This window comes from Phyllostomus hastatus, unplaced genomic scaffold (genome assembly GCF_019186645.2).
Source record: "Phyllostomus hastatus isolate PE091 unplaced genomic scaffold, TTU_PhHast_1.1 phas_scaffold_182, whole genome shotgun sequence".
NCBI lineage: Eukaryota > Metazoa > Chordata > Mammalia > Chiroptera > Phyllostomidae > Phyllostomus > Phyllostomus hastatus.
This window is the reverse complement of record NW_025334013.1, coordinates 5676978-5691405: the sequence shown is the minus strand read 5'-3', so window position 1 is coordinate 5691405 and position 14428 is coordinate 5676978. Positions and strand designations below refer to the sequence as shown.

The 14428-nt window shown below is 41.4% G+C and overlaps 1 protein-coding gene across 7 annotated transcripts in view; it reads right to left on the bottom strand.

Annotated features, from left to right (window-relative positions):
• Positions 1-14428, bottom strand: part of KIF1B (kinesin family member 1B) — a 133330-nt gene that overhangs the window by 33952 nt on the left and 84950 nt on the right. For 5 of the 7 annotated variants that reach the window (XM_045859761.1, XM_045859763.1, XM_045859764.1 and 2 more), the window contains 6 exons: positions 9937-10030; positions 8829-8977; positions 7996-8174; positions 7199-7336; positions 5765-6013; positions 712-830 (listed from right to left, as the gene is read on the bottom strand). In XM_045859761.1, coding sequence (XP_045715717.1) covers positions 712-830; positions 5765-6013; positions 7199-7336; positions 7996-8174; positions 8829-8977; positions 9937-10030 — 928 coding nt within the window. The remainder of the gene's footprint in view (positions 1-711; positions 831-5764; positions 6014-7198; positions 7337-7995; positions 8175-8828; positions 8978-9936; positions 10031-14428) is intronic. The other 2 variants (XM_045859766.1, XM_045859767.1) reach the window with 1 other exon arrangement.

Here is a 14428-nt window from a genome sequence, read left to right as displayed (position 1 = left end):
TATCTAAAAATACTAATCCTTTCACTTGGCAAGATCATATTCAACAATACTCAATAAATATTTAAAATATTAGACTGTACTTGTGGAGATGTCCCTGAACCCAACACTGGTGATTATGTTACAGATTTCCAGGGGGAGAAGCTGAAAAGTCACTAAACACAGCACAGTAGTTAGAAATTAAAACAGAAAAGTTATAGAAAATATAACCATGTTATAGGAAATACAGCCACATTCTTCCCTCAGAACGTAGGCTGGATCATGGAGAAGTATCAGACCCTTTGTCCATGTATTACAAAACAATAGCTAAAGGACAGAAATGTAAAAGATAAAAAATGTAGCTAAAGGACTTAGAAGTATTCTGAGAGAAGAATTAGGCAAGAAAAAGTCCTGAAAATACTTTATTACTTCTGAAGCAATTAATATACATTATTTAAAATGCAAATGACTTTTATCAAGTTTATCCAAGAGTTGTCCTTCAAGTTAAAGAAAATCCCTTTACCCCCGTATTCCAAAAGCAGTAGCCCCGACTAAACAGAAGCTATTTCTGGTGCTCGGGAACCACAGTTAGAAAGGAGGCAATAAAAGCTTTCTCCCAGACGGACAGACACATGGCAGTCTGCGTGTGCAACTGCGGCGCGGCCCACACAGAACTGCCTGCTTTGTCTCCCGGCAAAGAATCCACAGCTCTCGTGTCAGAGGAGGACCACCTACCTGCAATGGCCTGTACCGCCACGCGCAGAAAGCCCCGCACTTCGCCCTTCTCACTGACAATGGCCACCCTGTGGATCAGGGGCACGGGATACAGCAGATTGCTCAGGTACACAAATGCCCTAGAGACAGAAACCGGGAGACAGACATCTGAGCATCCCACAGACAGAGAAGCTGGCTGTCAAAGTTACTGAAAATACCCTGTGAAACTGGACTGGCTCCTAGGCCCCGTCTCTAGGTTAGCCTCTCTCTCTGCTCTGTGCTCTGACTCCCTCCAGTTGCTTCGTAGCACAGATAACATATAAACAAATGCAAATACTTGGTAACAGTTGACAAAGACTAACTTAAACCAAATTAGTTACTCCTATAAAACTTACTGCTGTAGGTAGAAGAGTAACAATTGGAAGTAGACTTTACAGATGCTAGTCTATAAATGCTTATAAGGGTGGGGGAAAGGGAGCCCATTAAGGAGCTTAACCTTTTAATGTAAGGAATTACAAAGAGGTTTATTTTGTTTCTCTTTTTCCCAATAGATAAAACAGAAAACAGGAGATAAAAAAGGCAGAAGAATGTGACTGAGATAGGTCTAAAATAGATTCCAAGTCACAATGTTATGGGTCTTTATTTTTACTCCAAGAAATGACTAGTATCTTTAAGCAGGGTTATTGACTCATATGGGTGGGGGGAGGCTATGTAGCCAGGAGTTTCTGAGTAGCTTATAGGGAACTCTGGACAGGAATCGAGACAAATGCCAAGGGAGAAGACCACTGATGCATAAAGGGTTGATTTTGATGCTAAGACCCAAAACCTGACTCAGAAATGCATATACAAAAGGTAAGTCACAGATCTAGCCTTCTCTATTTTAAATGAACTGGCAAGGTCCTATTACATTTGTATTCTTTTTTCTTCTTTCATTATTGTAGCTATTGATTTTTGTAAAGCAATAAAAACTGGTGATCACAAAGCTTAGTGAATAAGAAATAGAACGGAGCTCCTACTGTTACTCCTGTCTTCCCACGTGATACATGCTGATCTCCGAACACGAGACAAGACAAAGAGTAAACATCTGCACTGAGAAATCAAACATAGCAACATGACTGATGCATATGCCTGTTTGCTTTTTTTCTTGCTCTGAAAAATCTACTTTAAAACAGAGAAAAGGAAGATGAATGGGTTCTTGGGATTTCAACGCAAAGCAATGAAAACAATTCTGAAAATTGACAAAATACACCACAGAAAAACAAATGTTAAAACTTGAAGAGCATAAATAAAACACAAATGAAGGTATAACGAAGGAACTGCAAATGAACATCAAACCAGATCGAATGATATCTACTTCTCTTTCAGTCTGCTCCAAAGGTGGGAGGGCGAAATGCTAAGAAACAGAGAATTAAAGTTTTGTTGTACAAAAAATTAAAAAGTCTTAACAAGACTCTCAAACGTCAACTACTGTGACAGGGTTTAAAGACTGAGAACTTGGCATAAGGTACCACATGGGTAACTTCACTTCCAAAGCGAGCGAGCACACAGCACAAGACCACCTTCATCTCTTAATGGCGACCCAGCCGGACGTGCCCACTTGCAATGCCTTGGCCACGAGCAGCCACTGCACATGCTCAGCCCAGTGCAGAGTGGAGTCCTCTCTGAACTCCACTGCCTACCTCGTGCCTGTATTCCACATCTTGAAGTCTTATTCCAAACACCAATCTCTGATGCCAGGTCTCCCCAGCATTATATGATCTCAGTAACACACCTAACTCCAGAACTGCTATGGTTTACAACTGGCTTATTTACGTAATTATTTTATTTAACTTGTCTCATCCACCAGACTGTAAACCCATGAGGGCAAGAACCATGTCTGGTCTTGCTGGCCACTGGTGAGTGATTCAACATCTAAGTACATAAATTAATGGGAAAATGAATTGTCCTCTCTTTAAGTACAGGTGGAAGATTTTTCCAGAAAAACAGGTTCCACCAGAGATAGAGAAGCAAAGCCATCCAACTGTGTATTAGGTTAATTTTTCAAAGCATCAGTCACGATGAATATTCATTATATAGAACATGTTTAGATTTATCACTATGCTTAATTTATAATAGTTATCCTTTTTATACTTAAAAATAGCTATTCAAAAACAGGAACGCCTGTTTTTAATTTTAAAAAATCACTACCTGAAGGCACGGCATATCATGTTCACACACGCACATTACAATGAAGTACTGTCTGAGCGCACATTCAAGACAAGACGGCCCTTTCTGCCCATGGCAGTGGCTATTCCAAATGTGGAAGAAGAGAAGTATTGTTACAGACTTCTCCTTTTAGAAACGAGAATTCTACAGTTTTATGGCAGCGGCAGGGGCATCAGTGCTGTATAAAAACTCTGCTCTGAGGTTTCTGAACTAGAATGTTAATAATTACCCCACATTCGTAAGAGTCCTTATGCCTTGACCTAGCAGACTGAAGGAGAACAGGATAAAGAGGGGAAGATGTAAAGGATTTATTAGCAGAAGTTCTGTGAAGTTACATCAAAAAGGGAAACAAATTTTGTCAACATAAAGATAAGGAAAATCAGCATGATTATGGCTCTAGTTACAGAAAGAATGTTGGGGCAGGTGGTTAGGTCACAGAATAACATCTTTTGCCCCCTTTTAACTCAGAAGAGTAGCTTAACTATTTTACACGTCATCCCAAATTATGATGGACGGTTCATAACATCCCAGCATGCTATAAGAGAATAGCTAAAGGGACAAGCTCTTTTAAGTTTCATATAAAAATTCACTGGAGGCAGCCAAGGAACAAAACTTACAAATGGAATTTCACAAGAAACTGGAAATTTTTACAAGTGAACTGTATTTGTGGTTACATGCCAATAGAGGAAACCCAATCCTGTGCATCACAAGAAGCGGGAAGAAGTTGCTTCTCCTACATGTACAATGACCACTATGTAACTGGGTGACGCTGCACTGTTACAAACTGTTCACAGATGAGACAGGTAGCAAGAAAGAAAATAAAGAGCTCTCCTGCACTTGACCGAGGGCTATGATTTCACTCACTCCTCTGACCTCTTTCCTTGCTAGCCAAAGGAGGTTTTAGGACCTGGGAACCCAAACAATGGAAAGGTCAATTCCTGAGCTATAGTGCCATAAATATTTTATTTGAAAGTCAAAGTTGAGTCGATTGCTTTATATCTACACTAAAAACTGATACGATTTAAATGAATAAAATAGAGAGAAAATAATACATATATCTTAAGCCAGTAAATTTCCACATTAAGTGGGGCTGTGACTTAAGTTTTCTATACAACTGACTCAAAATACAAATGCTTCTTGATAGAAGTCTTATCCAGGACACGTCATTTTGCCAGTGCGGATGACAGAATCTCAAAGACAAACAAGGGCCTTAAGGCTCTTTTCCCCCACCTAACTCTTTGTTTGACACTTGAGAACCCACCAGGGCTCAGTTTAAGTTGCCAGCCCAGAGCTGGGACCTAGGCTCCTCGGTGGTCAGTGCTGTTCTCACCGAGCCAAGGAATGACAGTCCCCACTCCCCACTGTGTGGCGATGCAGGACTGCAGCGAGCAGACTTAGAAGCTGTGCAGCTGGCACCAGGACCAAGCAGTTTATGGAGAAACTTGGTTCTAACTTCTGACCCTTTTAGTGTAGGATGGAAATGTGCTGATGGACACATGCAGCCATAAAATAAAGCAAGCATCATGGTCCCATTATTTGTACAAAGAATTACCTTTCTCAATTTTAATGTAAATCAGCTTCTCTGAAATTCTAAGCATCTGTTCCTGGCAATACACCAGTAGAAAACAAGGTCCATGGTTATATAATCCCTTTATGCTTATTCATGGAAAAAATGAATGTCTCTTCGCCACTGTAAAACCCTGAGACTAATATTACAACTCATAGTCATAGTTGAGGTGTTCATTTCTATCAAAAAGCTTTCATTTCCCCCTTTCCATAACAGTGATAATCTATATTATTCATTTAGTTCTAACTGGGTAACCAACACCACACTCTAAGCTAAGTGTCGGAACCTTATGTTTCTACTGAGCAAGGAGACCCCTGCACTTCAGTTTTTGGATAACTGGTCCTGACCCATTTAAGGCTGACAAAATTCCCTCATTTTGAAAGGGTTCAGCAATATGTGGTTCTAATCAACCATTACATTAATACCTTAAAACCAGGACGTACATTTTGGTTAATGCAGTGAGTGCTGCTCTGATGAATCTGTAATTAAAATTACTTCAGCACGGAGACTGGGTGCGGACAAAGGCCCCAGTATGAGGAGCGTGTGCAGGAGAGCCCGCGTCGCGCACAGATGGGGCCAGAGACAATGCCTCCGTCTGGTGAGCTGAACTCACCACAAAGCAGTTCCATGCACTGGCGAACAAATACCCATTGTTGGTGGTGCCAACAGATAATTTTATGAAATTCATCATTACAAAGCCTATAGGTAAAATTTTAGCAGAAGCCAAAGATCTACGGATAGGCTCCGTGAAACTGGCCAAAGGCAGGCATGCATTTTAGATGAAGAGGAAACTGGGTTCTTGATTCTTTTTTGCACTCACAGACTAAGGAAAAAGTAACACCTAACACTACTCCTAATTCCACTTACGCCCTCTGGATTCCTGCTGATGCCACAGATCATTCAGCCCAACCTTGGGCTTGCTCCGCTCTCTTTCTCAAGTTGTCACCTATGCTTCCTTACTCATGTTCCTTCTAAAGGGAAACATGAGCCCACAATGACATTCTTCAACCCTGTAACCTCTGACTCTTAAGCCTCAATCACTTTTTCCCCTGGGGTTTCCTGCTTTAGGAGAATATTACTGGGCAATTTAAGACAACGGGTCCTCCCCGCAGTCTTCACACATGGCCCTATGCTGCACCGAGTAGACCCAGAACCTCACGGACACTGCCTGAGGACACTCTCTAGTCAGATCAGCATGTCATGAATTGAATTGGCTAAAGCAAGATCATCCGAAATTGTACAGGAGCCTCTTTAGAGCAAGAGCTGGTCCCTTTGTGCCTTTCTCACAGTAACCTCACCAACCTTCCCACTAAAATGAACCATGGGGATCGGTCGTAAAACGGGTCATGCCCGTCACTGAAGAGATCCGATCCCTCCTCCGTCCCTGCGTCAGAGCCGGTGTCATCCACGAATGCCTCATCATCAAAATCCTCCATCTCATCTTGCTGCTCGTCAGCCAGCTCAGTGATGTCGGAATCGGCCGTGGAAAAAGTGGGGGAGGGCGTGCGGTCGGCAAGGCGCTCATTCACACAGCCATGGAAAATGGGGGAGCTAGACGCCGGGGAAGACGCCAATCGACACAGCCGAGGAGAGAGGAATAGTTGGTTAAACAGGAAGCTACGGGTGCCAACAGCACAGAATCCACTAGGGAATCAACACAGTAAAAGCAAGTGAAAAGCAAAAGGATAAAATAAGCATAAGTCATCTGATTCAGGTAAAAGGGAACAAGGATTGATCCTTAGAATAAAAAAGCCAAAGAAACGCATGAGTAGAATATTCCAGGTAAACAATGTGCCCTGAAAGGTTTATATTCTCTGGTTTGTACAAAAGATCAGCAGCCAGGCCTCAAAGGAGACACTCGATATTAAGTACAATAATGTCTCAATTTTCACTCCAATTCCCGTGTCATCTAGAGGCAGAAAACAAAATGCATGAACTGGAATGTGGCAAGGCAAGGATGTACCTTGCGTGGGCAAACCTGTTCGGCCAATTCACCTCTGTGAAAACATGCCATTATCACAGCAGAGTGAAAAAGACTTCATCTTGTTTCAAAATGCTATGACTGTAGCCCTTCCTTTTTCACCCGGGTCCTTTAAGACTGTCAGGAATATCTTGCAATTGAAAAACAATTTAACTTCTGAAATCATTAAGCACAAAACTTACATTTCTCTGCTTTTTAAATTCTAAACCTCTAAGAACTTGCCTCAATATGGACTGACAGGGCACTATTTACTTTCATTAAATGTTGAAATATGTATACAAAAAAGAGGCTCAAAAGGACTAGCCAGGTGTGCAACTAATTCACTCCAGCAAAGAATAAAGTGAGATTAATTGCTTTAAAAAAAAGTGAGGACATTTCAGATCCTAGAGAGGGTGCAGTCTGATAAGGTGTAAGTCATACTGCGATATTAAACTGTAGGATACAGACACAGGTTTTCTTTTTCTTTTGAATCTATCTTGTTCAACTCTAAGACATTTTGTGAATGAGTTGAGAGTCTGGGAAGATTGTCAATTACTTTGAAAGTTTGTGACTTACAACAAATACGCATGTTGAAAAAAACCTGAAGGGAAATATACCAAACGACAGAGTAGTTGAGTAGGACTGCAACAGATTGTAAATGGGGCGGCTGGATATGCCTTTTCTTTTATTTCTGTAAAATTTGCTGAAGTTCCAAAGAATTAAAATAAAAGCATTCATTATGTAAGAAGAACATGTCAAATGAAATCATCACATACCTCCCTACGAGCTTGAACCAATGGAACCGATCATAAAACGGATCGCTGCCCGTCAGAGTGGTCTCGCTCTCCTCTTGCGCGCTGGAGGCCATCTCCCCCGCCCGGTCATACATCTCCCGCATCAAATCCAGCCTCTGCCTACCGAGCAAACAGAAGTGCACTGGGTTAATATCGCAAGATAGCACTGACATTTCGCTTTGGAAGTATGTTCCATGCAAAAAGAAAGAGCTGTTCCCATCACTTAATGATATTAAATAAATGCGAGGCTAAAAGCACAGAAACCAAAACAGTACCCAAAGTGTTTGAGTGTAGAGATTAGCCTCCAAAAGTCAAGAAGGGCCACCTAACCTCTACTGAGTCCTAGGAGAAATGTTGCTCAATGGTGTACCTCAAATATACTGAACCAGTGAGAAGTATCTCATCATACTAAAAGCAGAGGAAGCTGCTTTATAACTTTCCTGTTTATCACTGGTCATCCCGAGATCCAGGACAGGAAAGATCAAAATTACTAGATCTAAGACATAAATAGGTATCATAAAATTGGAACACTTATAAGAGTCCCTGAAGGGTAAATATAGGTCCTATCTACAAATGACAAAGGTGTGTTTGCCAAGTGGGATTCACTCACTTAGAAGAAAACGGACGGAGAGTAATGTCAGTGGCCAGCGACAGCATTTAGAAGCACAAACAAGGAAGCAGTAGCAACAACTCAGAGAGCAGAGTGTGAGGGACCACCCCCTCGAGCCCATTACTATTTCCTAAATAAAACAGCTGGCTTTGTGAGTAACATTTCATACTTGAGTTTCTCCAATGACCAGTAATGTGTTGCTCCGTTCTTCAGATCCTGGACTTCCACTGCCACCACGGTGCGAGGGAAAGGCCTGTCTATGTGAGTTTTTTCCATCTCAGTGGGAAGTAGTTCAGGAGGTAAAGGGGAATACAACGTGTCCGTCAGCAGCACAAACTGAAACTGCACCTAAACAGAGAGAACAAACCGGAGCTATATGGCCTGTTTTCAGCATGTAAGCTTCAGAGACAAGGCGGTATCATCATGCCCAGTGGAAAAGAAGTCAAACATACAGTATATGTTCGACAAAGAGTTTGTGATTAACAGATGATAAACATATTTTTTGAAGATTTTATTTATTTTTAGAGATGGGAAGGGAGGGAGAAATAGAGAGAGAGAAGCACATCAATGTGTGGTTGCCTCTCACGCTCCCCCTACTGGGGACCTGGCCCGAAACCCAGGCATGTGTCCTGACTGGGAATTGAACCAGCGACCCGTTGGTTCTCAGGCCAGCACTCCATCCACTGAGCCACACCAGCCAGGGTGAGAAGCATATTTCTACCAACACGCTTCTCCAGCTCATCAGGACTACAGTCTCCTTATTTATAAAATAAGGTGGACAACATGTTATTTTAAAAATTTCACTTAACAATCATGGAATTAGTTGTAATTAGTACCTCTTATATTCCAGGCACATATATGAAATAAGGGCACATATAAACCTATTTCAGAGCGAACAGCAGCTGAGTTCCCCCAAGGGAAAGGTTACTTCAGGAGGAGCGCCAGAGCGCCCCGAAGCTCAGCTCAGCCTCTGGACGGCCCCCGCCCTCCCTCTCTTCATACCTTCTTCTTCAGCTCCACGCTGACGGCGTTGGCCTCCTTCAGGTACACAGCGTTGCCCCAGAGCAAGTCCCTCAGTGAAGTGAACTGGTGAGACTTCCACTTTCGGAAGGCCCACTGGGCCAGCTCAAATTCATGTTGTGTCCAAGGAACTGCAAGAGCAACGGAGTGTGTTTAACGGTGGCCTCACGGCTACGCGGAAACTGTATCCTCCTCCACCTCCTCTCTTTTAGCAAGTAAGGGACCTCCCAGCTTTCCTCTAGTCAGCTGTTTCTGTTTTTCTTATTTTTAGTAAAGCGTACTAAATTCTGTTGAAATTATGAAAGCAGTTATGATATACATTTCAGAAAACTTCTTAAAAATCCTACTATTGTAAAACAGTAAATCAAAGAAATCGATTTCTCTTTTTTAAAAAAGTAACCTCAAATGTGTGGATTATAATGTAAACAAACCCCAAGTATATACACAATGCTACATAATCTGCTTTTTTTTCTGGTACAAGGGTAAAAGGTCGTATTTCACCTACATATTTAAAAATAAAGAATTCACTACATAAATTAAGAGTTGCTTCAAAGTTAACTTGGAGCCTGAAATTTCTGAGAGGTTGAGTGGAAAAGTAAAATGTGACAAATGTTTACACTGTACTATAAGGCAATAACAACTAGCAGAGCCTTAGTTCAGCTAAGAATTAAGAGAGGTCCATTTAATATACACTGATACATTCCAAAGTCCTCACCGGAAAACCTGGACACAAGCCACAAACCAGAAAACAGAACAGGACAATAAACAAAGACTAAGCTCTGCGTTTACGTGCAATATACACATACGATCTTCATGTGGACATTAATATTGGAGAGTGTAAGTGAATTGCCCAAGAGATTTACATGAAGACTACACTCAGAAACCTTGTGTTCTGAGGACCACACTCCCACTCCAACCTCACAGAATACAGCCTGGATTCTCAGCACTGAGCATCCTCAGAAAACCATCTTCAAATTGGCACAGTAAAATGTCAATAAATCGTAGGGTCAACTATGGTCACAGATAAAGGATGAATTTGATAATACGGATCCAAAAGATATACACAGGAAAGTGTCAGCCACTAGTTCACCTTCTTCTTCCTCTTCTTCCTCTTCCGTTGTCTCCGCAGCCAAGGATCGAGTCTCCACCTGCTTCTGCAAGGCCTGCAATTTACTCTCATAGTCCTGAAGGAAGAGAAAGGAAACAGCATGTAGGAGAGAGGAGACAAGCGGGAAGGAAAAGGGAAGGAATGCTGGGGAGAGTGGAGATAGCAAAAGAAAATAAAAGAGAACATAGAGGCAGGAAACAATAAGAAGGGAGACATAAAGGTAAAGACTTAGGGGAAAACCCCACAAAGCACACACGATAGTCTGTAATATGTAAATGCTTAAAAAAAAAAGTTAACTGCAGTCTCTCCTTTCCAGATCCAAGAAGAGTTCTCTATGTGGTGTTGGGGCAGAGAAAGGGGGGATTTGGGGGGGGAATGCATGTGGCCCTTAAATGCTGTAGTACATTTAAGTAGTACCTTGACACATCAAGCAATTCCAGAGAAAAGCAATGCTGGGAAAGAGTAAATCCACAAGTATCTAGCTGTTTGGATGAGAAAAAATTAGGACTGTTGATTCTGAACTCCCTTCCATATGGATGAAATATTACTATCTTGGCAGCTGTAGAATGAGCTTAGCCTTCAGGCAAGCAAAAGATCACAGCACTATTAGCATTTACTTAGTATTTTAAAATATACTATTATAATACAAAATGTATTGTTATAATACAAATCAGTTTTATCCTTCATTTCTCCATCTACTCCATGCATTCTCAATGAGGGTATAGCCCCAAAGAAAGTAAAAAATCATGCTTGAGAGATTTAAAAAAATGTACTCTTTTTATATGTAAAACACAAACATACATGCAGTATGCAAATAGGTATACCACATATTTGAGATATTAAAATTACATGGTGGGGAGAGATTGAGAGAAAATATCTGAAAATGTTCCTTGTAGTATTAGTGAAAAAAAGCTGTTAAAAAAAATAAAACACATAAAGTTAAGAAAAGAGACCTTGGCATAGCAAAATACCAAATCACAACATAAGCATAGCATTTTAAAATATACTGCCCAGCCCTAGCTGCTGTGGCTCATGTGGTTGGAGCATCATCCCATGGACCAAAAGGTCACGAGTTCAATTCCCAGTCGAGGCACATGCCTAGGTTGTGGGTTCAGTCTCCGTGTTGTCAGAGAGTGTATGAGACACAACTGATCGATGTTTCTCTCTCACATTAATGTTTCTCTCCCTGTCTTCCTCTCTTTCTAAAGTCAGTGAGTATGTCCTTGGGTGAGGATTAGAGTAAAAAGGAGGAGTATCAACATATTTATACTTCAGAAGACATTTTAAAAATATATACACAGGACTGAATGATGAACCATTTCAAAACACATAAGGAGGTCTTTTTTTTTTTTAAGATTTTATTTATTTTTCAGAGAGGGGAAAGGAGGGAGAAAGAGGGGAAGAGGAACATCAATGTGTGGATGCCTTTCACACACCCCCTCCCAGGGACCTGGCCCGCAACCCAGGCATGTGCCCTAGACCAAGAATGGAACCAGCGACCCTTTGATTCGCAGGCCAGAACTCAACCACTGAGCCACACCAGCCAGGGCAGGAATTCTTCTTAAATAGTATCAATACACTATCAAAATTACAGGTAATCTGTTTAAAAAGTTTATTTTCTAAGTATTCCTAGCACCTAGATCTTGGTTTCTAAATACCATTCCCCCTAAAAGGAACCACCATTCCCTGGGGAAAATTACTAATGACAGGTTTGGAACAAGGAAGGTACAGGGGAGCCTGGAATACCTCGTACCAGAAAACACTGAGTATTCAAAGACCAATGGGGTCATTTCAAAAGGACACAGATTCCCATTGCCTAATAAGAATAACAGAAAAAGAATATAGCCCATTCTTAGTATGAAAAGACTCCACAAGTCCACATGGAAAGAAGGGGGAGAAAACAAGAGAAAGCTCTTGTTAACCGAGAGGGAGAGAGAGAGAGAGAAAGAGAGACAGTGCGAGCTCGTGAGCCAGTCAATAAATGCAGAGGGAATGACAATTAGAAAATCACTATACTGCACCCCAGACGTAGTAATCGAATCAGGCAAGGGCCATTAATAAATGTTAAAACAACGGAGTGAAAGGTGGATGGAAGACAGAATATTCACACAATCCCAAGTGTCACTCTAGATACCTATTAAAAAGAAAAAGAAGCAGGAAGCATCACATTAGCTAAATTTATTAAACTCTAACGTTACCATTAATAGAACAAATTGACATGTTGTGTCTACCGAGGTGAGGCACACAGAAGTACACAATGCCACTGTTAGAGCATTCTTATAAAAAAATGTTAAATCTAAATCTAAATCTCGGGAAAACAAGCCATCTAATGAGAACGGAGCCTAGACTCTCCAAAAATAACAATGTAGGGCAAGATGGAGGCATAGGCAGATACACTTTGCCACCTCACACAATCAAAAGAAGGACAACAAATTTAAAAACAAAAAATAACCAGAACTGCCAGAGAATTGAACTGTACAGAAGTCCAACAACCAAGAAGTTAAAGAATGCAACAGTCATCCAGACCGGTAGGAAAGGCAGAGACAGGCAGCTGGGGCAGGGGGATTCACAGCACGGTGGTGGCTGGAGGGCAGGGGCAGGCAAGGTGGCAGCTGGCGGACCAGGCGGTCCCACATTTGCACGCAGATAAACCTGGAACCTGGAGGAGCAACTGGAGATCGAGACAGAATGCACAACCCAGGGTTCCCAAGAAATAAAGCCTCAAAACCTTTGGCTATAAAATCTGTGGGGGATGAGGCAGCAGGAGAAACTCCCAGCTTCACAGGAGAGTCTGTTGGGTCCTAGAACAAACACAAAACCACCAACCCAGGAATCAGCGCCAGAAGGGCCCAACTTGCTTGTGGGGGAAGTGACTGAAAGCTGGCCCAGAGATGAGCAAGTGGCATTGCTCCCTCTCTGACCCCTCCCCCACAGACAGCACCACAACACGGCCACATGGGTTGCCCCACCCTGGTGAATACCTAAGGCTCCATCCCTTACACCATAACAGGCATGCAGAGACAAAAAAATATGGCCCAAATGAAAGAACAGATTAAAGCTCCAAAAAAAAATACAATGAAGCAGTGAAAAGATAGCCAACCTATCAGATGCCGAGTTGAAAACATTAGTAATCAAGATGCTCACAGAAATGGTTGAGTATGGCCGCAAAATAGAGGAAGAAGTAAAGGCTACGCAAAGTGAATTAAAGAAAAATGTGCAGGTAACCAACAGTGAAGGGAAGGAAACCAGGACTCAAATCAATGGTTTGAAGCAGAAGGGAGAAATAAACATTCAACCAGAACAGACTGAAGAAACAAGAATAAAAAAATAATAATAATAATAATGAGGAGAGGCTAAGGAACCTCCAGGACGACTTTAAACGTTCCAACATCCAAATCATAAGGGTGCCAGGAGAAGAGGAAGAGCAAGAAATGGAAAACTTATTTGAAGACATAATGAAGGAGAACTTCCCCAATCTGGCAAAGGAAATAAATAGACTTCCAGGAAGTCCAGGAAGCTCAGAGAGTCCCCAAAAAGTTGGACCCAAGGAAGCACACACCAAGGAAGCACATCATCATTACATTACCAATGATTAAAGAGGAGAGAATCTTAAAAGCAGCGAAACAAAAGGAGACAGTTACCTACAAAAAAGTTCCCACAAGACTATCAGCTGATTTCTCAAAAGAAAGCTTGCAGGCAAGAAGGGGCTGGAAAGAAGTATTCCAGGTCATGAAAGGCAAGGACCTACATCCAAGATGACTCTATCCAGCAAAGCTATCATTTAAAATGGGAGGGCTGATAAAGTGCTTCCCAGATAAGGTCAAGTTAAAGGAATTCATCATCACCAAGCCCTTATTATATGAAATGGTAAAGGGATTTAGATCATCTAAGAAAAAGATGATCAAAAATATGAACAGTAAAATGACAACGAACTCACAAATATCAGCAACTGAACCTAAACAAACAAACAAACTCGGCAAACAACTAGAACAGGAACAGAATCACAGAAATGGAGATCACATGAAAGTTTTTCAGTGGGGAGTGGGGCGAATAGGGTGAAAGGTACAGGGAATAAGAAGCATAAATGGCAGGTACAAAATAGACAGGGGGAGGTTAAGAATAGTATGGGAAATGGAGAAGCCAAGGAACTTATATGTATGACCCACGGACATGAACTAAGGTGGGGCAATGCTGGTGGGAGGGAGGTACAGGGCGGAGGGGAATAAAGGGGAGGAAAAAAATGGGACAACTGTAATAGCATAATCAACAGAATATATTAAGAAATAAAAAACAAGTAAAACAAATTAAAAGAAGAAACATGAACACCAATGCAATATATAAACCTCGACCAGATCTTGGATTGTAATATACATACACACATGCACACACTTTAACACATATTTTTATAGAGAATTAGGAAAATTTGAAAATAAACTTGTGTATTGTATGATATTGAATCAATATTAATTTCCTG